At 55.0% G+C, this 24395-nt stretch overlaps 8 protein-coding genes across 8 annotated transcripts; 4 read left to right on the plus strand and 4 right to left on the minus strand.

Moving 5' to 3' along the window:
* Positions 1–1205: 1205 nt before the first annotated feature.
* Positions 1206–1804, plus strand: JN550_010581 (uncharacterized protein; the record flags this gene model as incomplete). The annotated part of the gene is made up of 3 exons (XM_049308851.1): positions 1206–1259; positions 1326–1471; positions 1537–1804. The coding sequence occupies 3 exons, from the start codon at positions 1206–1208 to the stop codon at positions 1802–1804; spliced, it is 468 nt and encodes a 155-aa protein (XP_049167386.1).
* Positions 1805–3261: 1457 nt separating this feature from the next.
* Positions 3262–3594, minus strand: JN550_010582 (uncharacterized protein; the record flags this gene model as incomplete). The annotated part of the gene is made up of 1 exon (XM_049308852.1): positions 3262–3594. The coding sequence occupies one exon, from the start codon at positions 3592–3594 to the stop codon at positions 3262–3264; it is 333 nt and encodes a 110-aa protein (XP_049167387.1).
* Positions 3595–9605: 6011 nt separating this feature from the next.
* Positions 9606–11208, plus strand: JN550_010583 (uncharacterized protein; the record flags this gene model as incomplete). Its single annotated transcript, XM_049308853.1, has 2 exons — positions 9606–10352; positions 10726–11208. 2 exons carry the CDS (start codon positions 9606–9608, stop codon positions 11206–11208), a joined length of 1230 nt encoding a protein of 409 aa, XP_049167388.1.
* Positions 11209–12257: 1049 nt separating this feature from the next.
* On the minus strand, positions 12258–13358 carry JN550_010584 (uncharacterized protein; the record flags this gene model as incomplete). Its single annotated transcript, XM_049308855.1, has 1 exon — positions 12258–13358. One exon carries the CDS (start codon positions 13356–13358, stop codon positions 12258–12260), a length of 1101 nt encoding a protein of 366 aa, XP_049167389.1.
* Positions 13359–14211: 853 nt separating this feature from the next.
* JN550_010585 (uncharacterized protein) lies at positions 14212–15028 on the plus strand (the record flags this gene model as incomplete). Its single annotated transcript, XM_049308856.1, has 2 exons — positions 14212–14643; positions 14729–15028. 2 exons carry the CDS (start codon positions 14212–14214, stop codon positions 15026–15028), a joined length of 732 nt encoding a protein of 243 aa, XP_049167390.1.
* A 2225-nt stretch (positions 15029–17253) lies between these two features.
* JN550_010586 (uncharacterized protein) lies at positions 17254–18024 on the minus strand (the record flags this gene model as incomplete). The annotated part of the gene is made up of 1 exon (XM_049308857.1): positions 17254–18024. One exon carries the CDS (start codon positions 18022–18024, stop codon positions 17254–17256), a length of 771 nt encoding a protein of 256 aa, XP_049167391.1.
* A 2926-nt stretch (positions 18025–20950) lies between these two features.
* On the plus strand, positions 20951–22429 carry JN550_010587 (uncharacterized protein; the record flags this gene model as incomplete). The annotated part of the gene is made up of 2 exons (XM_049308858.1): positions 20951–21390; positions 21472–22429. The coding sequence occupies 2 exons, from the start codon at positions 20951–20953 to the stop codon at positions 22427–22429; spliced, it is 1398 nt and encodes a 465-aa protein (XP_049167392.1).
* Positions 22430–23171: 742 nt separating this feature from the next.
* JN550_010588 (uncharacterized protein) lies at positions 23172–24333 on the minus strand (the record flags this gene model as incomplete). Its single annotated transcript, XM_049308859.1, has 5 exons — positions 23172–23307; positions 23364–23599; positions 23666–23881; positions 23933–24022; positions 24079–24333. 5 exons carry the CDS (start codon positions 24331–24333, stop codon positions 23172–23174), a joined length of 933 nt encoding a protein of 310 aa, XP_049167393.1.
* Between the last annotated feature and the right edge of the window lie 62 nt (positions 24334–24395).

Consider the following 24395-nt stretch of genomic DNA (forward strand, 5'->3'; position numbering starts at 1 on the left):
GCTGCATGCATCAGCTCTTCAAATTCATATCTCAAGCATACTGGCAGCATTGGTGCATCCATGGCTTGTATTGTCCCGTCGGACCTATATACCGCGTGTTTGCCCATCTCAGCCCTACGGAGGCCCACATTCAGCGAGAGATGATCGGATCTGGGGATGCAAGGATGGAATAAAGATTATTGAGATCTGTCTGCAGAAGGGTGCAGAGTGGTGGGGTCGGTCCAGCAGGGAAGGCTTGTCGACACGGTACCGGGGGTGCGGCAGAGGATGCAGCCTAGCCATATCCAGGAGTTACGTTGGCCCTTGTTGGGATTGTTCTTACGTCTCTAGTTTCATTGTGACGACCGCGAGCTCAAAGTAGCCAAGTAACCTTAGCGGTTCACGTCGGAGGAGGAGGGAGATGACCGTATTTTGGCAAGTGAATAGAGGCCTTGGGGTTCTTCCCGGGCTGTAGAATGATCGTGATACCGGCCATAGAGGGGAGATGTGCATGGCGCAGCTCGAGATAGATCTGCTGCCAGGCAACCTTGGATACACAAACAGCTGAACACTCAACACGCCTTGTGGTTCTTCAATGGCTTTCAGGCCGGGTTAATGGAACTCCAGACAGAGGGCAGCTAGGGGTCGCCATTTACGGCTCCGATATTTGAGTCCTACAAGGGCCGCCGGGTCTGTGTCCGCGCACGGGAAAGGGTACATCAGACTTGAGTTCAACAGGGCAACGATATAGCCGACGGATGCAACGCCATTCCAGGTCGTTTGACACTTGACGCAGGTCGGCAGGGTTGTTTGCAGGCGCATTGCTGTTGGATTTGGGCGCCGGAGCCGCTTCGGCACCGTGGGCTTCCAGGTTGCAGGTGGGCGCCGGAATATCCATGATCCCTCCTGCCGGCCGGCCGCTTCCCTCAGGCTGTGCAGCGTTGCTCTGGCGGCGCACGGGCCAGTTTCGTGACGTGACCTATCGCATCGGCAGCCGTCCGTGAGCGCGCGCGCATCGGATGCCGCGATGGCTTCACACCTGCAAGCCTCGTCGCGTAATTCATATCGCCTCCATCTGACCTCAGGCAGCCCCGCGCGGCCGCTCTAACTCTTGCCAGCCCCCAGGCAGATTATCCGATCCTTATGGTTTTCGCCTACTAGGCATTGGCACGGGACAACTGTCCTCGTCCTCCTTGTTCTCTTTTACCCGCTCTGTCTGCGCCAACATGGGCGTCTGCGCGTCCTGTCTCGGCCGAGGCCGCCAGGAGTCCTACGATGAGGTATGATTGGGGTTTCCGCGGCATCTCACGATTTGCGCACACCAGCTGACACTGTCGGATACGCAGGACGACGAAGGCCGCCTTCTCCTCGACGACCCGAACAACTTTCAATACGGCAGCTTTGGGGACCAGAACGTCAATGCACAGGCTGACCCTCTTGAGTCGCAACGCGAGACCGAAGCATTGCAGAAAGTGGTAGCGAGGACATCCAAGTATGCTCCCTCCTTCCCCCCCCCCTTTTTTTGCGGACATGTGTCGTGGGCTGATCCGACCCAAGCAACTTGGTTGATATCTTCGAAATCACACCGCAGGAACAGCAGCAGGCCCACCCGGCCGTGTTATCTGGCCAGGATGCTCGCTCTTCTCGATATCAGACCATTCTCTCAAAGCTTTCGGCGGATGACGATCTCTCGACCGCCACTCTACAGGGCCACGTGGACTGGTTGAGCGACGATGACACAGTGGAAATGCAAGGCAAGGCGCCTAGCGTCAAGGAAGGTGCAGGGGAGCCTCTTGTGGGCACTTTCGCCGATGCTGCGGCGTGAGCTGCCGCGCGTGTCGGCGAACAGGCATAGGAGCGGATTAGTGATCATGCGATGGTGAGGACTCGGTCCGGCTATGACGTGAGGAGTTTGCCAATCAGCAGGTGGTGGTAAGGAGGGCTGGCCCGTTGTCTTGATGCCACTTGAGACGCGCTGGCGGCATGGTTTGCCGTGGACGCTGGACCTAAAATCTACCGTGGCCCGGCCAGCAGACTGAAGCGGCAACTGACTCCGTTCTGCGCGGCTTCTACGCCCTGCGACGGGGCTCACGCAGGGGCAGTTTATTCTTGTGCTACACACAGGCCGGGTCAGCAGATGTCTCATTGGGTTTCTCGCTCTTAGCTGGCCCGGAAGCGGCCAATCAGGCGGCAGATTCGCATTCCTCCAGGCGCGAAGGCCCATAGAGTACCAGCCACGTGCCCATTCCCCTTCTCTGCGCGGAGGTGGAGTTGTATAAAGGCGGCCCGCAGTCTAGCGGAATTCTTTCCTTCCTTCTGTCAGTAATGCCATGATTTTGAACCACTATTCCACTCTCCGGCCTCGGTGCGTGGGAAAAACGTGACGCCACGGATGCGGTCTGGGCGAGCAGCGAGCCCTAGCCGCCCGTGGGATCGTCTCTCCTGTCACTGGAGCAAAACGGCGCCCGTTTTTGTGCACCCAGCATCCAGGGCTGCTGCGCGGGAGTCTGTGCGTCCGTGGATTTGACCATTCAGACGGGACTGCCCGGCCCATTCCCTAATCCATCCACTTACCCGCAGTTCCCACTTCTTGTACGGATTAGGGTATGCTACCTTGGCTCCTCGAGGACCGTCAGTCGCTGCTGGGGACGGCATTCCCAGAGACTGCCGAGTCCAAAATGGCCTGCTACCCCTCTGTCCCGTCGCCCATCTCGCTGAGGCATTTGGCTTCCCGGCTGTCCTCTCTAGTCCTCTCTCCATGACTATCGACCATCCACTATTCAAGTCTTCTCGCTGGCCCCCTTGCGGGCTTCAGTCCACCCCGGCTATTTGATGTCTCTTCGGCGACTACTTGCGTCCAGGGCGGTGCTGGGCCAAAGATCTTACGGCTACGATTTCTGAATTCGGTGCCCGAAATCACCATCAACCAAGGCCTATACCCAAGACCACGGGAGATCAGTTTGACTTGTGAGAGCAATGACTTTATTCCCATTGGAGACTCTCGATCCATACGCTATCTGTACAAAATCTTGGGGGCATTCCGCGCCAAAGACAAAAACGCCTCGGGGAAATAAGACAAAGAGAGATAAAAAAAAACCTGTAACCCAACCACTAACAGACCAAGATTCCCTGCCTCTTTAGGCTACTCTGTAATTTTTCGGTGTCACGACGCAATGCCATGCAACCACTGACGCACTCCTCCCGCTGATCTAGAATAGCACAGGCTCCCTGTCGGACTTGATTTTCCCTTCGCTTTATCGCTGGGCCCTCCCGGGTGGGCTTTCAGCACGTGCTGCACAAGCGAGTCCAGTGTTGGTGTTGCAATGTCTGGATGGCATTGCTCACATCATACAGTTCGCTCTGGGCCTTCTCGATCGATGCGGTGCGGTTGCCCTCCCTTTGCCACCGGTATATGTCGCTCTCGAGCTTGTTGTACTTCCGCTGCTTCTTTTCCATGTCTTTGCAGAGCTTGCAGATGTCCGCCTCGTGGTTCGTCATGTATACGAGTTTCATCCCGCACGTCTCGCCCGTCCGATATTCCTTAGTACACTGCTGGCGGAAGTGGCCCCACCGCCAGAAGCCGCACGACCACCGGGTCTGGTCGAAATAACACATGGTCGGGGGTTTTTGGTTTGAAGGGTGTTGTAGGTGCTAGCCAGGGGTCAGTTATAGATTCCGCACAGCCGACCCATTCCCGCCGAGGTTGGAACCCTATCTGGACGTACGGACTCTTTCTTTCTCTCTATCCCAACGTTGACATAAGACAACAGCCGATAATGCGAAACGATAAACGAACGTTGCCACACGAAGTTGTCGAGGTGGTTGAACTCATCCACGACTATCGAGAAGGACCCTTCGACCGGGCAACAACTGCTCTTTATACTTGACTAATCGAGCTCCAGGCTTGGATGTTGGTTCAAGGAAATGTCGATACTTACATTAACGATTGTATATGTGTGTTGGCAAAAACTTCTTGTCTGCCGCTTCCGTCTTTCTACCCGACATATCCATAGTGTCACCAAGGATTGGTGGGGATTATCTCAACCTATCTAGTATGTTGGGTTGCATACCAGTTGCGCTTCTCTTCCGCCGCCCAACCTGCGCACGCCTCCCAGGACGCTATTCGAATGCCACGTCGCGGAGAACTATTCAATTTTGAACGATACTTTCCCCACCTGGGTCAGTACTTTGACTCGAGGAATACCCTGTAGGGCAAGACGCCAGGGCCCCATCTGTCGCCCGCCCCTTATTGGCCCTCATTAACGTTTTTCGACAGGAGTCTCCATGTGCGTAACATGCACAACCAAATACGACTTACAGACCGAGCCATGTCTCCCGCTGCACGCAGCAAGTTGATCTTGCCGTCTGCGGCCAGGGGGGGTCAGGCCCTAACATCCCAAACACCCTGGTCCCACATAACCAATGCGGATGGTGGCTAGTCGCGGCTCGGACCTTGTCTTGCCTCCATCGGGCACCACATCGTTTGCAGGACAGGCATGAGAAGAAAATCACGGGTTTTCCTGACGTTCATCTTTGACTTCCGAGTTCCACTACGCCTAAATCTACCCGCTTTTGTTCGTACTTATTCCCCGCAGCCGCCGTTCCTGCGGTCGGCAACCACGGTGCAGCATGGGATGGGATGGTCTAGGGGGTATAGTTCGTTCTCCTCCGACGTCAACATATCTTGTTGCAGGGTTTTTGACAGGAGCCAGGGCCTTGTCCCTCGCCACTCCCTTCCTGCTTCCAAAACCAGGGATCATCCGATTGACGGCTCCCATCGTTTCATGGGTCACTCTGCGTTGTCCAGAACTGAAGCAAGCCACTCGGGACTGACGATGTTCTCTGATGCAGTCCCAAGTATCTTGCAGCTAACATATACAGCGCACCCGCAAGGCTTTCTCACAAGCGATGTAGCCGTCAAAGGCGTTCCGGATGCCATCGAAACCCATCCCCATACGACGACAACGCATAGTCTGCAACAGACCACGCCCGATCACATCGATCCTGGGACTAGACGGGGAACACCCCTGGACTCGACGGTAGTAGGCCGCCTGTTCTGCGGCCAGTTCCTCGATTCAGACATGGGCGAAAGGATACCACCGACCATCCCGCAGTATGCCGCAGGGCTAGCCACTCACGAAAGGAGACACCGGTTTCGTCTCTGTATTTGGTCTTCAGTGTCGGCTAGAACAGGATAGTATCATCAAGGATCTTCAACCGGGGGGTGGTTGGGCCCGGCCAACGTGGCAAGGCCCATCAGGACGACCAGGCCCACATCCACGCTTTTTTTCTGCTAAACTTTGTCTAGTACACACCTCAGAGGGCCAGTGAGACGGCCAACATCGATCGTGCAGTATTTCGTCATCGAATTATTGGGCCGCCAGAAAGCCCTGAGTGGAGACTCTACATGATGCAGAGTCACAAGATCCGTACTCCTGGGACACCCAATCTCATTCTTCCGGCACTTCTATAACAGGCACTCGATTCACAGGGCTCCGGCTTTATTGATGGGATAATTAGGAATTACACTGTTACCAGGGAGTCCGTAATGGCCCGCAAAAGAGCGTCAAGGCCTGTCAAGATGACTCTCTGTGTCACTGAGCAGTTCCAAATGTTTTGCCTCTGTTGGCTTGAATTAACTCGTTCGATCGGGATTGACACCCAAGCCAACATGACAGTACGAGTAATTGGCATATAAGCCAACCTTGTTCTCATAGAAGCCCAGGTCCAGCAATACGAAAGACGCCACCATGGCACAACTTGATGCAGTGTACTGTCCCGGCTCCTTTTCCGAAGACAGCACCACATAGAGACGCATCCGGATTGTGCCAAGTCTTAGCCATTTGCTACGAATTACCTGGATTCTTCGTTTGGTGTAACAAGGCTTTCACAAATCTAGCTTGTTCGACATGGTTCCAGATATGATGTAAAGATATCTGGTATTTGGGAACTAGCCTGTCTTGTGGGATATTGGTAAACGAACTACTACGCTAGATGTAGCGACTGCCACAAAGATACCCGTGTGGATAAATATAGCACTCTCAATTACCGTGTCAACAAGGCCTTTCGTAGAGGCCTGTTTTTGTTTTGCTCCTTTAGCGTTCAATGGTGGCCTGCCTGGCCTTGTTTACGCGGGCCGTTCCGCCTTCTGACAAACATGAACTTTGACCTTGATTATTAGTGACAACGTCACCTTCGCCACTTATTATTACCCCTTCACCTGAGTATCTTGGGATGTGGGATGATCGATCTTGTGTGTGACACACTGCCACGCTAGGTTGACTTGTGGAGAAGAAGAATATGCAAGCTATTTACCATTCCTAGAGCGTGCTAAAAGTACAACAAATTGGAAGTCTCCCTTAATCACATGAGCAAGGGTTCATGTCTTGCATCTCGAAGATGTAGACCTGGCAAAACAATGCACTCTTGCCCAATGGCAGGGTTAGTGGTTTGTACCTGATCAATGGGATCCCTATCCACAGATGTTCTACGCCATTTTGAAGTGGTACAAGTCGGGGGCCTGGTGGGAAGTACAAGAGGTAATACCCCCAGGGTGCCTCCCACCCTGGACCCTGCGCGCGAACACCATCGCTGCGCCATGGGTTCGTTCGACGGCCAAGCAGTACCTGTTTCCATTGCAGCCTCATCCATGGCGTGTTGAACAGCTCATTGGTTCCACCCCACGAGGCCAAGGGGGTGGCCGCTGCAGGACGTACCCAGCGGCCCATTATGTGGCCGCCACAACACCGTCTCCAAATCCCGTGATAACGCAGACAGCTGCGGCTTGCGGCTATTACTGACGGGCAAGCGATGGGACGAAGCCGAGCGGATGGCGATTCTGGCAGCTCGGGTCACAAGCTTCTGGTCTGACGCTGTGCAACACTCCGGCATGGGCCAAGGGAGACGCGATTCGTCAATTAGGCAGCGTGTGTGCCGCACGCGTCAAGTTTCGAGGCAGAGACGGTGGTTCGAAAATTTTGCACCTGTTGATACCGAGCTCCATACCAATCTCGCTGGGTAAAACCCTGTTGGCTCAGCCGGCCAAAGCAACCTTTCTAGTTTAACCTGCTATGATGAGTTGTCACCGGCCAGCCGTCCATCTCCAAATGGCCCCATGCACCGCCCATTGGAACGCGGGCAATTCGGATGTCCCTATCCAGCACGCATCTCAATCACCCCTTGCTCTACACCGAAAAGGCAGAGGATGACGCAAGAAGTGTCTGGATTGCGGGTACTCTGAGTGCTGCTACCGTGACTAGTATACAGCGGAGGGCTTGTCAAGGCTTGGGGTCAAACTCCACCCCACGAGTCAGGAAGGAAGCCCCTTCAGCCGCACATCGCGGCGAGGGTATATCTGATTGAAGCCCAATCGTCATGAGCAGCAGCAAACATTCCATTGGGCTTCGATGCAAGCTGAAGAGGAGATATTTGGGGTGGCAGGGTGCCGCCTGCAAGTGTTGTGGCCCATTCCCGAGGCCAGCCCACGACCGACATGTGTCCATCCCCCGCGCCTGGCGACCAAGTAGCGTCCAGACTGAACTCGCTCGACATGAACGGCCGCGGCGGTCGGCTTCCCAGGTACATTGGCACAAATGAGCACGTTGACTATATGCCAGGTACCACCAACGCACATACTCCGGCATTGCGACAAGCCGCTTGCGTCCATCCATCCATGTGGAAGCTGTATCCTCAGGCTCGGAACATGACATTGGCGGTCCCACGACGACGACGGCCTTGGGTGATTATCTTGCGTGCATTGCGTGCAGCAATGTGCAGAAATCCGCAGTGAATCTACCTGGGGAGGTATATTCGCTGATGAGTTAGCCGAAGAGGCCATGCCAGCTCAAGAGGGCAGCATAGAGTTGCAGTCTGTCCCGACAGACTAGCCCGAACCAGCCTAGCATCTGCAGCTGGGAACTTGGGCCACCAATTCAATACCCCCATTCCCCGTTTCGAGGGACTGGAAATACAAACCTTGCCCACCTCGGTACCTACACACACACCATAGCAGAGAGGGCGGCGCTCCCCAAGTTGGTAAAGTTACATCCGTATATCCAGCTCTGCATCGACTTACCCGAATTGACGTGCAGACGTCACTGCAGAAAGAGGGAGACAGCACTCGAGGACCTCGAATGCACTACGCGCGCACACACACACACACACACACACAGGAGCCTGCCAGTGTCCAGTGTGCCGGCATTTTGTCCCAAGTGTGCACACGCACGCACATACATGCAGGCCGACCTGCTGGCCACGGCCGAAACTTGAAATAGCAGGCTGGCTTTGACTTGACGCGGCTAGTTTGAGTCGACCTGGTGTCAACATGAAGCTGGGCTTGGTTCGCGCCGGCCGGGCGGCTGGCTGGCTGGGATGGGTGGCCGCGCCAATGTAGACCCGACAGGACGCGAGAGCGTCCCAGGCTCCCAAGCCCGCGACCCGTTGTGTCGTCCCTCGGGTGCCATATTTACCCAGCATGGGCGAGGTCGGACGGAAAATGAATGCCTCCCATCGTGAAGCGCGTGTTAGGCCTCTCGTGCCGCGTCGTGCACTCACATCAACGCGGCGCCGTCCGTGTTGGCCAAGAGACGTTGGATAGATCACATGAATGGGCGGCGACCCAGCTGCCTGCCACCATCCAGGGTTATGGATCTATCTCACCACAGGGGGAACACAGCGCGCTGCGGGTGTCACGGCACTGTAGTCCAGGCTGTGCTTTAGCGGGGGCACCACTGCCACCGCCGGCCCCGCACACTGTGCATATCTCCCTGCGTCACCTGTGTCTTATCCCTGTCCCCGTGACGCATCGGCGTCTCAACTACACACACTCTGGACACACACCTCTTCATCTCGTTCATCAGCAGTCTCGCGTCTCATCCCATCCCATGGCTGGCCGCCAGCCTCCCCTCTCTCGCCCTCCTTCGCGTCAACCTCCATAAAAGAGACGGGCCTTGCCGAGCCTTGTGGAAACGACCTTGTCACTCCCGGACCCTCACTTTGGGCCTTGCGATTGCCATTACCCGCGCCAGATCACGAGTGAGTCCGGATGCGCCAGTTCAGCCCTCCCTCGGCGCTTCACTTTCTCCTTCGGGCTCACTCTACATAAGCGCACTACACACACTCGCTGCCTTGGACCCTAGTTCAGGCCGCCCGCCTCATCCTTAGATGTGATTGATACCTCGCGGCCGTCAGGAACCACCGCCGTGACTGACCCCAGGACACCCCCCGGGGGGAAACTATATCCCACGAACGGCCGGTCTCTGCCTGACCGCGTCTGGGTTCCTTGTCTGCCAGCCCCCCACCTCTTCCTGTTGCCGCGGGCATCTCCCATCGCCAGCTGGCACTGCTTCGCCTACCAGGGAACGCGGACATCGGAATCGCCCCGGCCGGACAGAAGCGCATGCCATCACACCTTGCTGAGGGCTTGCGGCAAGCTTACCCCACGCCTTCGTACTCCTGCCTGAGAACAGGCGGGCGAGCTGCTCACCGACGGAGCATCGCCGGGCCATACATCCCGTGTTCCATCGCCCCCTCGAGGACACCTCGATGAGACGCGGGAACTATACCTAGACGTGCCAACTGCTCCTGCTCCTCCTGCCAGATCATCACTACCACCTTGACCCCGGACCATGACTCAATCTTTAGCAAGCAACGTCCCGGAATTAGATACCGGCCAGAGACCAGGCCAGGACATGGATCCAGACACGCACCGGCTCGTCTGCCAGACGCGCAACTTGAAGTTGGTGACCTCGGCAGCTCCTGTCTTCGCCGCACCCTTGGACCACGTTCCCTCGTCTTCCTTATCTCGTTGTACCTTGCCTGATCCATCATCGTCGTCTCCGATACCCGATGCCAGTGAGAGAAACGTAGCAGGACAAGGTAATACCCCGGACGAAAGACCAGCTGGTACCCAACCTCCAACCCATGCCTCGCTGCCCCTCGTACCGGAGGATCAAGAAGGAAATCCTGCCGCCTCACGCACGTTGCCACCGCCCAAGGAAGGCTTAGATGGCAGTCAGCCTGATCACGATGGCGAGGGGGAAGTGATCATCGAGCAGGGCCCTGGCTACACCCAGGGAATGATGCGGACATGTATGGACCAACCCGTGGTTACTTCGGCGAAAATGTCACCGCGAGAACCTGCGGCTGCAGAATCAACGGCTCTGACGCCTTTTAGCTGCTCTGCCGCAGGAACACCGTGGGACCACAGAGGGCTCTGGACTGCTGATGGTCCAATGACGAGGCTATCTCGCACCCTCCTAGACACCTACGGCTTTGCATGGGATGGAAGGCTCAACCTGGACGAGCTGCCAAATGAGGTGCTCATGCATATCTTGGGTTATCTCGAGGTTTGCGATCTCCTGGCCACGTCAAGGGTACGTTGGTTCTTCTCATTCTGACAACCTGCATCTGTCTGTGACGTGGTATACTGTAACTGTGGCTTGTGGCGAGATTCATGGGGAGTCCAGTTCTCCCCGTCTCATATGCCCAAGGTTTGAACGTTTTCACTCCCCGTATCTCCTTGTGTATTGGAACATCCGAAGTATTGTTTCGGGCGCCACTGTAGGACCTCAGCCACTGTGTAATTCTCCGTGTTCCGCGTCTCTTGATGCTCACGAGGGGTACTGATTTATGACACCCACCCTCCATTGCATCAACCATGTTACTATCAATTTAACCCGAAGAACTGCACAACTTACACTGGATAAAATTGCAGCTCATATCTGGATACTGATTTTGTTTGTGCAGACAAACCATCACTTGCGCGCTCTGTCGCTGCAGCCGATCCTCCAGCACCACCGCCTCCGGCGTGTCCGCCTCTCGCTGCCAACCCTGCTTCTGTCCCCGTGCCGGCCCACGCTGGGCGACCTGATTGCGCGGCACATCTTCCTGACGCACACGACGCAGATCTCTCGGCGGCTGGCCCGGTCGCTGGTGGCGATCCGGCTCTCGCGCCGCCTGCCGCTCCGCCCCACGGCCGCGTCGCTCGTCCAGCGCGGCGTGCTGCCGGGCGAGTGCGTCGAGGGCCACGTGGCGCCGGGGCTCGTGGCCAAGAAGCGCGCCGTCGAGCGCGAGCGCCTCAAGGACGGCCTCCGGCGCTGGGTCGGCGGCGTCTGGCGCGGCGAGGTCGGCAAGCGCGGCGAGGGCGTCCGCCGCACCGAGGAGAGCCGCGGCGTCGGCAGGGTCTGGCGGCTGCGCCGGTTCTGGGAGCGCGTGGGCCACGATGGTTGAGTTGAGTATCTTGTTTTCTAAACTTGTTCATCTTCTCTGTTCTTTCGCCCCATTCTCGGTAGTGTCTTGGTATATAAAGGGGGCGTGTTTCCAGGCCAGGTAAGGCTGATGGGATGGTAAGGTACAAGGCGGCGTTTTTGTGATTTGGATGGACGGGCACCTGGCATGTGTGCGCTCGTTCACTCGTTGAGTTCGTGTGTGTATGATGCAACTAGCGGTACCTGTACGGCTTTGGTCTTTGAGTACGATTATGAGTATGTACTTTTATTGTTTTGCTTGGCCTCGGCCGGCGTGTATCAATACCCAGCATAGCCAACTTGGCCTTCGAATATTCCACTGTTTAGATACTCCAGCTCAGCCGTCTCCACGCACTGGTATCCGGACAATGTAGCACCTGGCACCTTGCTTCTCAAAGGTAGGATCTGGCTTCCTCTCTGTCGGGTTGTGAGGTGCCCGGTAGAGTAGTGGAGGTTGTTGGTCGCACGATGTTCTCTAAGCCAACTCAAGACCATTGAGACGTCGACTAGCGATCACCCTCTGTAAGAATTAACCAGTCACTCCCCAAACTCTCATCGCAAATGCTGTCACTGTTGGTAAAATGGGCGAGAGTGATGTGATGTAAGTAGCAAGCAAGCCATATAAGATCTGACCTGACCTGACGTCTACCCATTGTTGCATTGTACTACTAGTAGTGTACAGTATATAGTATTACAACCGGATAACAACACGAGTGCCATGCTTTTCGGGGAAACCAAACACGATAATCAAAAAAAGCCAGAACCAACGCCCACGCTCAATGCTATGACCCAATCAACCAGCTGGGGTTTACCCTCTCCGATCCTGGGAGGGTGTCTGTTTTTCTCTCAATCCAGGTCCATCGGATCTTGATCCTCAATGCAATCCACGTCCATGTCCATGTCCATGTCCATGTCCATGTCGCCGCCTATGTCCGAATACTCCCTGTAGTGACGCGGCTGGAAGGTCAGCGCGCGATGCAATGCCGGTTCTCCCGAGGATCCTGCGCCCTGCCCAAGTCTGCGACGGGAACCCTATACGCCGCGGAACCTGAAGGCATCGTCCCAGTCCTCATCCTCGTCCTCATCGTCCTCGTCGCTCTCGGCCTCATCGCCATTTGCAGCGCCAGCGTTTTCCTTGCCGGCCAGCTTGGCCGACTTGTCAGGGGCCGCCGCCGCCGCCGCCGCTCCGCGGAGATTGGCCATGCTGGCCTTGCGCAGCTCATCGCGGCGCTCCTTGAGCTTCTGGAAACGCTCGTCAAGCTGGGCCATGTCGTCAAACTCGTCCTCGAGGGCGCGGGTGGCGTCCTCCTTCTCGTCGGCGATCTCAATGTCGAGGAGCTGCCGTTTGCGGGCGTTCTCCTCCTCCTGCGACTTGGCGGCGAGCTCGTCAGCCGTCATGGCGGGCGCCGAGATGACGGCGTCGGCGTAGTCAGCAGCCCCGATGGTGGCCGGCGGCGGGCGGGCCTCGGACGCCGCGATCTCCGCCTCGAAGGCGGCCCACTCGGCCTCGTCGACATTGCCGCTTGGCGCCGGCGCCACGGCCGCCGTCTGCGGCACGACCAGGCTCTCCGTCGAGATGGGGATCTGAGGAGCGGCTGCCGAGCCATTGGCGCTGGCTGCGACGGCGTTCTCGGAGCTAGAGCCGATCAATGGGGACCGGCCGAGAGGCGGCAGATTGGGGGTGGACGCCTGAGAGCCCTCGCCTATGAGCGGCGTCGCGGGCCGCGAGGGTATCGAGATCTCGACGCCGTGGGCCGGGGTGCCAGAGGTGCGCCGGGGCAGGGCGGGCGGCGTGGCGGCCTTGTCCGGCTCGGCGGCGGACGAGGCGGTCCTGTTCCGCTTCTTGGGCAACGAGGAGTCCCGGTCGGGGTCCTCGACATCCATCGGCTCGGCATCGTCGAGTTTCCGCTTGCTGGAGGGCTCGGTCGAGGGCGGCGGCGGCGGCGGGTGGACGGCAGCGGCCTTCTGGCGGTGGGCGAGGCTCGTCACATGGGGCTCCCACAGCGAGTCGGACTTGATGATCTCGCGGCACGGCTTGCACAGCAGCTTGCCGGCGTCGCTGTAGACGGCATGGGGGTGCTCGACGCGATTGGCAGCGCGGTGAGCCCGCAGGAGGGAGCGAGCGTCGGCCATGGTTGCCCTGAGCTGAGGTAGTGGGCTGTGTATGTTGTTCTTGCGGGCCTGAGGGAGGGGGCGCGTGGTGGGAGATGGACGGGTGTGCCCACGATGGGGGTTGGTGTTGGTCTGCAGAGCTCAATGGCCGACACAAGGGGAGATAGATGGAAGCTCAATGCGGAAGACTGTTTTGCTCGGGTGCCGTGGTGATGTCCTATCGTCTGGCTACCCGCTCGCTCGACCCAGTGTTTAGCCCCGTGGCTTTCCAGCTAGACCAGGTACATGGATGCATCCGTCCAATACGTCGACTACGACCGCTGGAGTCGTCCCTGATGTCAGCTGAAGCGTTGAGAACGAGGCGGTAAGGCCGATAACGATAAGGGAGCCGGGCGGCAGGCACTCGGCAGGCTGTCGGACGGCGCTGATCGTTAGCGAATCAAGCTCCCCAAGCTCCCCAAGCTCCCCAAGCTCCCCAAGCGCTCCCCGCCATCGTCCCCTGAAGCTACCTAGGTACCTACCCAGTCAAGCCGTCTTCAGCGTTCAGGTACCTGGGACGAGGGTCCAAGCGCCCTGGAGGCGGAACGAAGGCCGCTGAACGGCCCATAACCGTTTGGTGCACTTTGGTGGCATTCCCATCCCTCCCTCGACCTTAGCTGGCTGTAAATCAACCCACCGACCGATTGATTGTCCGCCCCTTCATGAACGTGGGTGCGCGCATTCCAGTCCGTCGCCTGCCATTCAAGCGGCGTTACTCTTAAAAGGGAAACCTCCGTCACGACCGGGACAGCTTGCTTGCTTGCTCGTCAGTCTGCCGTCTGCTCTCAAGCCCACCGAAGCCGCGCCACGCTCTCGCTCCCCGCCTGCGTTCGCCATGGCCGACGACGACGACGCCCAGAACCAGATATCCAGCACCTTCCCCCCTCCGCCGCCCTTCTGGAAGGACTTTACGCCGGACAATGTCGCGAGGATCAAGGACCTCAAGCAGGAGCAGGTCGAGCGCGACGCCGCCGATCACGACCCAGCCTCGATCCGCCTGGCCGGCCTGCCTCACAACCTCCGGTTCCTGCAGCCGCCTCTCCCGCCCGACGCCGGCGCGTGGCGCGTCTTCGGCAACCATTACACCCTGAACCAGACCTTGCCCAAGCTCGACGGCTCCGGCATCCAGAAGCTGTTCCCAGAGCCCGAGGAGAGGGACCAGGACGGCAAGCACTTTGACCGCGCCACCATCCTCAAGAGGCTGGCCAAGAGCCTGCTGCTCAACTTCCTCGAGCTGACGGGTATATTGTCCATCAACCCTGCGGAGGTACGTATTGCCCATTCACGCTTCATGCGCCCGTGTCACTACGGCGCCCAATGCTACCAGGTGCTGACCCAAACCCATCATCCAGGCCGAGGCCAAGATCACCGACATCCGAGACCTCTTCCTCAACTTCCACCACCTCATCAACGAGTACCGACCCCACCAGGCCCGCGAGTCCCTCATCTCCATGATGCAGTCCCAGCTCGACCGCACCCGCGCCGAGACCAACGCCATCCGCGACGTCAAGGAGAAGGTCGAGCGGCTGCTGGAGGGGCTGGGCAGCTTGAAGATGGACCACGAGTCCCTCGGCGGCGCGGCAGAGGGCGGGAAGCGGCGCGAGGATCTGGATGGCGAGCTCGAGGCCTTGCTGGCAGATGAATTCCCGTAGCGCCGGCCGGCGTCGTTTTGTTTGGCGAGAACCGGTGACGTCGAAGTCCAAGTCGTCACCGTTGGCATTAAGCATGGTGCATTACACGGAGTTTTGGTGTAAGAGGTGAAAAGCTAGTCTTGATTTGTTATATGATACCCCAGATTCAGAGGAACTATATGAAAGCTGTCTGCCATATGCGCGCCGGCCGTCCCATGCCGAGCACTTTCTGGTCCCGTGGATGTCGAGACTCCCCCGTATGAGACTCACTCATTGGCGTTTGAGGGCCAGAGCCAGAACAAAGCTGATTTCTGTGTCCCTGTCTCCATCTGACTCTCTCTCTCTCTCTACATGACGGTGCAGGGAATCGGAATGCAGCAGCATTCGTAGCCGTCGCACTCGATGCACTTGGTCTTGCCGCTGCCCTCCCCCTTGATCATGCTCTCGATCGTCGACGATGCTGCGCTGCCGGGGCCGTTGCGGTTTACAAGGCTGGAGTGCGACGAGGTGCAGGCCATCTTGAGGCGGCGCGAAGAAACAAATATGGCTATGACTTTGGGTTGACTACATTCGGGGTTCAGCACTGTACTCACTCACACCCATGTAGGATTGGCGACTGAGCGCCTTGGGGGGTGTGTGTGCACTGAGGGTCAGCTTACGGATCGACTCTTGCTGTCTTGAGTGACACAAGACTGGGTCGTCAAGGGGTTTGCTGTGTTTATGTTTGATCCAGTGGATTCCACTCGGGAAATGAGAGACTTGGGTGTCGAGAACGAAAGAAAGGGAGGAGGAGGAGGGGCGGTGGGAAAAGATGACCCTGGAACGGTGAAACAGTCGAGCTATTCGCTGTATCCTGTTATGCGCCGCCCCAACTTGCAGCTCTCCCCTCTGCTTGCATGCCGGCCAATGGCTTGGAACTGGCAACCCGCCAGCTAAAGCTGATCGGCCATCGTCATAAGTGGGTCTATGCGGCAGGGGGTTGTGCATCTTACCTGGGTTCTCGTATCAATGCGTTATGTATCGATTTAGTTGCCCAGCATACTTGACCATGGCTCTGGATGGTGAAACTTCCCACTTGATTGACTTGACGTTATTGAGCTTCTCATCTGTCTACCTAGTCAGTATTTCTCCTACTCACCTTGATAGCTTCACGGAGGTGAATACACGGTCCTCGTTGATCTTAGTCTCGTTGTCTCGCGCTTGGCTTCCAGTTCTTCTGAGTCGCATCTGAACCAGACGCTGGCCCGTTCTCCTCGACAGTTTGGCTGTTGATTTAAGCTGACAGAGACTTCGACTTGGAAGCCCCTTAGGCAACCAATCTAACGTGCAATAGTCACAGGATCTCAAGTTCACCGCCTAGCCCACAGCCGAAACAGCTCGGCAGCACACCAACCACATTAGCGACAGATGAACATTACGCAGATTCATCCTCATGCAGTTGATTTTACGCTGTCACATTCTGTTCGGCAGAATCTTTCTGCTTCGGCTTTCATTCGATTCAACTCTGAGTTTCTACGACCAGGTATAGGTTCAGGAAACATATTGGGGTGTAGTCTGGCCTCCCTAAACAGGCCAAGAGAGGTAAAGTACTATGGGAAACACTCCTGGTAGCTTTGTGTCGTTACCGTATTTCATATCAACTTCTTTACTAATTCTTCAAAAGTGATACATCTTGAAAGCACGGAAATATGGGCTTGGTTAATTTTATACAGAAATTTAGCAATTGAATGCTTTGTAATTGCCGATGATCGTAAAGCAGTGTCAAGAGTGCTTTGTAGCGGTAAGAATGTATATGTTCCATGCGCGTGTGTGCGTTATGATTCAATGAATATCGGCTGAAATTTGCTGTAACTGTGGCAAATAATAGGAACTACCACAAACCTTGATTTAGTATACGGACAGCTGTCTCCAAACTCACAGAACCTGAAGCTTTTGGACTACGTTCTGGTCTTCACACGACATTTCTTTAGCAGTGATAGCCTAGGTGTCGACGACTCTGACTAAGGCGAGCCTGCTTGAAATTTTGCGCTCACAAATCATGGATCTTGACTTTATCGAAACCGATGAACATGGCTTTCCTGTCGGCGCCGGCGGCGCACGTCAAGCCTGGAAGCATGTAGGTATTACTAAGGAGGAAAACCGCTGCCGTACCGTTACGTGGGTGAGACTCTATCACAGAACACCTGATCCCTGACTGAACCCCCAAAACCGTCAACCGCGTCATTCATAAAAATCATTCCAACAAGTCATATGGGGTCCACTCTCGATCGGAAACCTGCCTCATCGGAGATGGACGGGGTTCTCGAGCTACCTCCCCCGGAGGTGCGCGCGTCCTGGATAATGAAGTCACGGACCTCAACCGCATCCTTGGTCTTCTTGTCATGTTCTGACGTGCTATACTTGCGGTACTCGTACGGGGCGGCAATGATATGCAGATGGAGATAATCGGCACTGTTATCCGGCCGTAGATGTAACCCGTACTGGAAATCCCCAACGCCGAGCCCCGGGCCTCCTTTGACCATGGCGACCAGCTCGTCATAGTGCGCGCGCGCCGCTTCGTGTGCTTGTTTTGCGAAGGGCTCGCCCTCCATGTTTTTGGCGCGCCTGTCGATGGCCGTTATCTGGTGCTGCAATATCTCGTCCTGTTTTTCAGGCTTTGCCCACGTCTCTTCAAACAAGTGGATCATCTCGTCGATGACGCTGACGTTCCTGTCAGTCAGATAGACACCGTTTATTATTGCCTCCCTAGGTATGGCGAGCAGGTGCAGCATGGACATGCCCGCCCGCGCGGGCTTGTCCTGGTACTGCAGAACATCGAAAGATGCCCAGTTGCTGATTATTTGAACATTGTCATTCTCCGCGATGATGTCCTTCTCCCAGACCTTGTTATGCGACACAGGGGCCACCTCTTGGCGAAACTGATGAAACTGGGTGGCGATCTGCGCCGACTTGCCTGCGAACGTGGGCTCAAGCTTCAGTCGCTGCTCAACGTACACTGGGTGATTCTCATAGAACATTGCTGCTTCTTCCCCTCTTTCGTCGCCGGCTGACGAGGTCATTTGGGGCATGTGTGAATGGGAACGGCGCAAGCCGATAAGAGATCTCGACTTGACGTAACTACATGAGTAGCCCTGTTTGTGACGTTTGATGACTGGCGCGCAGCGACACAACTTATCATGGTTTTTTTCTTCTTATCGCCAGAGGAAAACTACTGAACAATCAGAAGCAGTCACCAGGCATCATCATCTGCGCAGAATGGAGGAGAGATGCGCAGGTGAAGGGGCCACGAGGCTCGTCGCCCGACGGACTGGATCTGGGGCTGAGGTCACTGACGGCAAGAAGGCTAAGCCACACACACGGATCAAAATCTAGCTGGGCCGGAATAAAACATGATTGGTGCGCACAACGTGGGGCCTAAACTTGTCATGCATGAAACACTTGCACGGTTCCCCACTGACTCACTCTCACCTGTGCCCTGCGGCTGACACGGCATCGAGAGGACTAAAGTAGGGGATCGTCTACAAGTTGATTTGAGCCTGCTTAATATTGGAGGGACATGTGAAGGTTGGTTCACTGAGCACAACTTGTACAAATGCTTCGAATCTAAAGTTTTGAGAATCTGCCACATGTATTAACTAAGTATGCATCGGGTGACTAAGTCTGTATGGTTTCGACGCACACACTGAAGAAGCTACTAGACGGAAGCGTCGCAGGGCTTCGTTCAGCCTCGATTTCTTCTCTCTCTCCTGTTTTTTTTTTTTTTCCTTTCTTCCTCTTCCTATATTGTGTCACGTTTCAGTCATATGGAGTCTGGTTGAAAGGAAAGGAAAGTGACCTTGAACTAGGGGGCTGAGGGACACAAATTGGATACTGGCGCTTGGTGGCGAGGACGTGTAAACTCGCTCCTGGTGAAACCTCAGGATAGCATAGCCGGTGCCAGGTGAACATGATACAACTAATCCTGAACCGCAAATTGTGCGTCTCTTGGCAAAACACATTTCACGTCCTGGAGGATCATCTCCATGATCAAAAGTTCTTTTCTATGGTGTGACGCGCAGAGCAGCCACATTTGCCCTTCTGAGAATTGAGGCCAGTCATCTCTTCTCGAGTGCTTCAGTTCATGTTTGTGCTTGCCTTGGAGAATTAGCACAATGCAAACACCGCACGTGAACCTTACTTCTAGCAAAGGGTCATGGGCACCAAGTAGCACCAAAACGAGTAGCTTTCGCTGAGGGGCCCACAGATATGGTAGGTTGGTAGTTCACTATATCGGACTGTCCCAGTTGATTATCTACCCAGAGAGAAATGAACTACCAATTTGAAACCATTATACAATGCCAACGAGCTGTAGCAGATGTTGTAGCCTTTTACCAGACTTTCTAGTAAGAGTCCGAACAAATTCCATCTCAGTGTCCGGTTTAGAGATTTTAGTTCTTCATCGGGTGCTATGTTGGAGTATAATCAAGAAGCGCAAGGCCCACGAGCCCGTGTGGCTTATATCCATGCCCACGAATTCCCGCCATCCGACAGGACATGAATATTGAAAATCCTGGCCTTCTGAGAACTATTTTTTATTATCTATTATCTTCTTCACCAGGTGAATCTAGTCACCATAGTCCATTCACCTCCGTACCTCCAGCCTTTAATGGTTACGGCTAACACACTCAGACTTTGACATATTTGCTTTCGCATAGCTATGCCAATACTCAATTCAGCCCACTCAATTGAAATGCCCTTGATAGGATTGACCATAGTCTATCCTGGCTTCATCCCACTCGGGGCGTATCTGGTGTGTTATAGGTCACCAGTGCCGGTGTAAATGTCAACTTCAAGCAGTACCTGCACCGGCACAGCTCAGTGAACCAAGGCCCGACGCTAAGTTTCAGCATGGTCCACAGTCCGTAGTCCGTTACCGTGGCTGCAGCACCAGTTGACCACACCCTGCACCTTTGAGTGTCCAACTGAATTAGGTAAGTACCACGTGGAACTCGATGTCGACAGCTAGTTCAGTTCCACCTTGAGGAACGGGCATGCATTCCCGCGAGGTAAGCATGAATACGATGCGGCCAATCAGAGACAGCAGGGCTCAATTGCACTGGGTCGAACAGTTCCGAGGGGGACCCGCTTGAATAGGTTACCTTACTGAATTTACTGCATCGAAGAGAGAGAACGCCACGAGGACCAGCTACAATGCACCCTAGCCACACATGCAGTCATGACGAAGCGATGGCACTGCCTACATTGTTGCTCAAGTCAGCTCGCGCAGCAGGCAAATAGAGAAGATCATTCGACGAAGGAGTAGGACTGCTGATATATGTATGTATTTAGTGCTGCGCCAAATCCTACAGCGCTTGGCGTAGTAAGGGTCGCGCCATTTGCTGACAGCGACTTTACGTGTTTGGACATATGGCGCTAATCCATTTCTTACTAGCGAATGTCACCAAGCCTTATGATCCCTGAGTTGCAGATGGAGATCTACGACAAAAGAGACTCGAAGCCATTTCTTGACATTGGAAACTTGGGCTCGATTCTCTTTTAACTCAAATTCGATCCCTTCTAGTGCCCAGCGCAACTGCATCACGAGTCACTGTGCACGCCGGCCTACACCAATCTTATCATGTCTACAGAGTTCTCTCACACCGCAACGCCCACAGCGCACAATGTGGGCATTGTGGGCCTCTTAGTGTTTGTAGCTGGTGCATTCATCACTTATAAAGTCCTTGTACCTATGGTAACAGGCGAAACGAAACAATCCTCCTCACTTTCAGAGCCACCAGAAATAAAACATAAAGTTCCATTCATTGGCCATCTTGTTTCATTTATACGGCGCGGCCTGCCGTACTACGTACCGATATGGTCAGTAATTTTTTTCCCCCTTGCTTCTTCTTCTGCTATTGTCAACCTTGGTTCGTCGAATTTTGCTCACACCCGCACAGCGCGTCCATGACTTCAGCTGTGGGCACGATACATTTCCCCGGAAAGAGTGTGTATGTGATCCACCCCGAAAAGTTTGGCGGCACCAAGGCGTTCGCCAAAACCCGCGAGCGAAGTCTTATGGCGGGATTCTGGCTTGCATACGACAAGGCGATTGGTCTCAGCCCCGGCAGCAAGCACTGGATGTGCCTCCCAGATGACGACGAATTCCGAAAGGCACTAGTCAAGGTGTTCAAGGCGCAGTTCTTGGATCTGGGCCTCCTCAAGCACTACTCCGCTGGGGTGGATGAGAGGGTTGGAAAATACTGGGATGAACGGTTCACCGATGGTGCTCCTCTGAAATTGAACCTTGGAGCGTGGATCTATGACGATCTTCTCCGTGCATTCTCGTCGTTGTTCTGGGACGAGGAGGGTCCATTCCAAGACCGGGAATTGCGTGAGCAAACATCGTAAGTTTTGTCCTGCATCTCTACCATTCTGCAGATTGGCATCGCAAGTCCTGTGGCTAATAACTTGGTGCCACGATGCAGTATCTTCCTAGGGAACCTACACAATCTCATGGCCCCTATGGAGTTTCTCAACTCGAGCCAAGCTCGTCGAGCTCGAGCTTTCGTCCGGCAGAAGCTGGATACTGGCCATGTTGATTCCGAGAAGAGCCCCGACAAGACCACGTCGAACGGCAAAGGGGAAGAAGCATCCAAGCCCGCAGGGCTCTTGGCCGCTATTCGCCAGCACCTCTTCCAGTGGGATGCCTATGAGCCACATGCATGGGTTGACTATCAGATCAGCGTGGTGGCCGTAGTGTTGTCCAACATTGTGACCGCGATCCAGTGGACGCTGCTGTACATCTTGTCGAGACCAGAGCTCAAGGCCCAGATCATTACGGAAATCCGGACCTTGGTCGAGCACTGTGATGGCGTCGAGGGAAGCACAGGAAGCCCCGTTATCGACGCCGCCAAGATCCGCGAGTATTGCCCCCACCTCCTGGCAACGTGGTACGAGATGTTGCGCATGAATGGCGCAGTCCCCGTAGCCCGCTACATCACCGACAATGCTGTGTTCATGTCCAAGTACGAACTCAAGAAAGGTTCCATCATGGTATCACCCATGGCAGTACGACACTTCAACCCAGATATCTGGGGACCGGAGCCCGAGTCTTTCCACCCGGAGCGCATGATAAAGGATGGACAAGTCAACACAGATATGACACGGCAGCTAGGCACGTTCGGAATCCCAGGCGTCGGAATCTGCCCCGGTCGGTACCTGGCCTTCAATGTTGCCATGTCCATGCTGGTCAAGATGTTGGTTAGTTTTGATATTGACTGCCCAGAAGGCGGCATGCTGGCTCAAGGAATCGTGCCAAAACCTAAGGGGCACATGTCACTCGGCATGTCGGAGCCCGAGCAAGACCCTGAGGTTCTATTGAGCCGGCGTGCGGGTGCCGCATCTGTAAAGTTTGACTTTACAAACATCAAGCCTGGGTGGTAGTTCTTGGGTAAAGTGATGGGGGATTGCAAGGCAGACTGTTTATTAAAGGCAGACGCGTTATGACCAGGTCATGGAGTTATGATTGTTGTAAAGTTATTGGACTGGGTGCATATGTGTAGGATACTAGACAGCACGCATCTCGGTCATGGATACCAGAAGGCGCCAGTAAAGGCGTCTTGAAATACTTAGATTATGTATAAAATATTCTTTTTGTTATACCTATGTCTAAGAAAAACGTCAAAGTTTCCAGCAAACTTTACAGTTGTCCGTCTCCGGCGAAGACCGCAGGGATGTGACCCGTTGGTCATGGAATCTCGCTTTTCAGCACCACAACATCCGGTTTGAGATGCGAATTTTCTGCTGCAAGCTGCACATTCTGTGAAAGTCAGTTGTGACTACCTGTATACCACGTGGCTCAGTTTAATGGCTGGCTACTTGTTGGGCTAGTGCTTTTGAACCTAAGGCGCATGAATGCTGGACTACTCGCGGATCGATTCTAGCAACTCAAGCACTGTATGGTGTTTCAAAGGGACTTAAAACTTCCGAATAGACATCAGTGATTTAAACTTCTCATATTTCCATCTTGGTATACATTTTCCACCTCATTTTGTACTATACAAGCGACAGAAAGTCTGGAAGCCACCGCTGAATAATGGACCCTCATTTGGCGTTAAACCTATTAAACCCAACATCAGAAAGCGTTGCGTCTTGAGCCAATCAGACCCTTATCCAAATGTCTGGTCTACGACCAAAGCACCAATGTGTCGGGTTCCGAGCCTTGCGCCGGCAGGTAGCCTACGAATGAGCTTATGGTGAATCGAATGGCCTGCTTAGGCTTGTCTCTCGATGTGTCACACCCCTTTACCTCGTGAAAGTTCCTGTGAATACATTAATTAGATGGTTGCTCTTCATGTTTATTGGCATGTTCTCACACCTTGGATTGAAAAATGTCAGATCTCCGGGGGTTGCCTTCACAGCCTTGAATGTGTGGCCCTCGAGCATCTGAGGGTGATACGAATCCCTCGGGAACGTCTTCCGCCAAGCCAGGTCGTCGTCAGGTGCGCGCCATTGGCGGTCGTACACAAGAGTATCGCCGCCGGGGATCTCATTCAAGAGAATGTTCCAGGTGAGCTGTGAGACAATGCCATCGATAGACCAACCTGCCGCCTCCTACATTTGCCCATGTGTGGTTAGCATTGTGTACACGGCATCTTCGAGGCAAGCACAATAACTTACATATGGTGCATAGTCTGCATGAACGTGCATGCCTGCATCGACTGCTCTCAGAATACCTGCAAAGTACTCCCTGTCGCCCTCCCTTGCGCGCCGCACAGGCATGCCTGTAGCATTCTGCAGTTTGTCCATGACACGCTGAAGCACGTCAACGCCGGCTTCTTTCTTCCATCGATTCTGCAGCGACTGGGCTGCCTCGATGGCATCAAAGTACGCGTTCTTGTCTGCACGTCAAAGTTAGCCTTCTTTCATAATGACGAGGAATCGCACCACTTGGGAGAACCTGCCTTGCATGTGGTCATACTGAGTGATGCCAGCAATTCCTACACGTGGCCATGTGTTTTCCGTGTCGTAGCTGCCCTGTGGCCGTATTAGCATCCTCGGTCACTTTTAACCAGATCGAATGCGGGGCGTACCAATTCGTGGGTCTTGATTATATCGTACATCATCTGGCATTCCTCCGTCGACAGGAACTTCTTCTCCCGAACGAGGGGGATCTGATTGGCAAAAAGGCTTAACACGGATTGAGAGGTCATGGGCTGGTCTGCCATCGTCGCCCAGTTGGTCTCCAAGCTGTGCTTCTTTGGTGCTCCGAAGAAAGAAGTCTCATTTGCTCTGGATGCAGTCTCCCCGGCCAAGTTGAAGAATAGCGGGGCCGTAGTTGCTGCCATGGTTACTGGTATGCTTCGAGCCGATGATGGAGTAGTATACTGTCGGCAGTAGCGTTTGACTG

This window comes from Neoarthrinium moseri (assembly GCF_022829205.1).
Source record: "Neoarthrinium moseri strain CBS 164.80 chromosome Unknown scaffold56_Wmoseri_CBS_16480, whole genome shotgun sequence".
NCBI classification, from domain to species: Eukaryota; Fungi; Ascomycota; class Sordariomycetes; order Amphisphaeriales; family Apiosporaceae; genus Neoarthrinium; species Neoarthrinium moseri.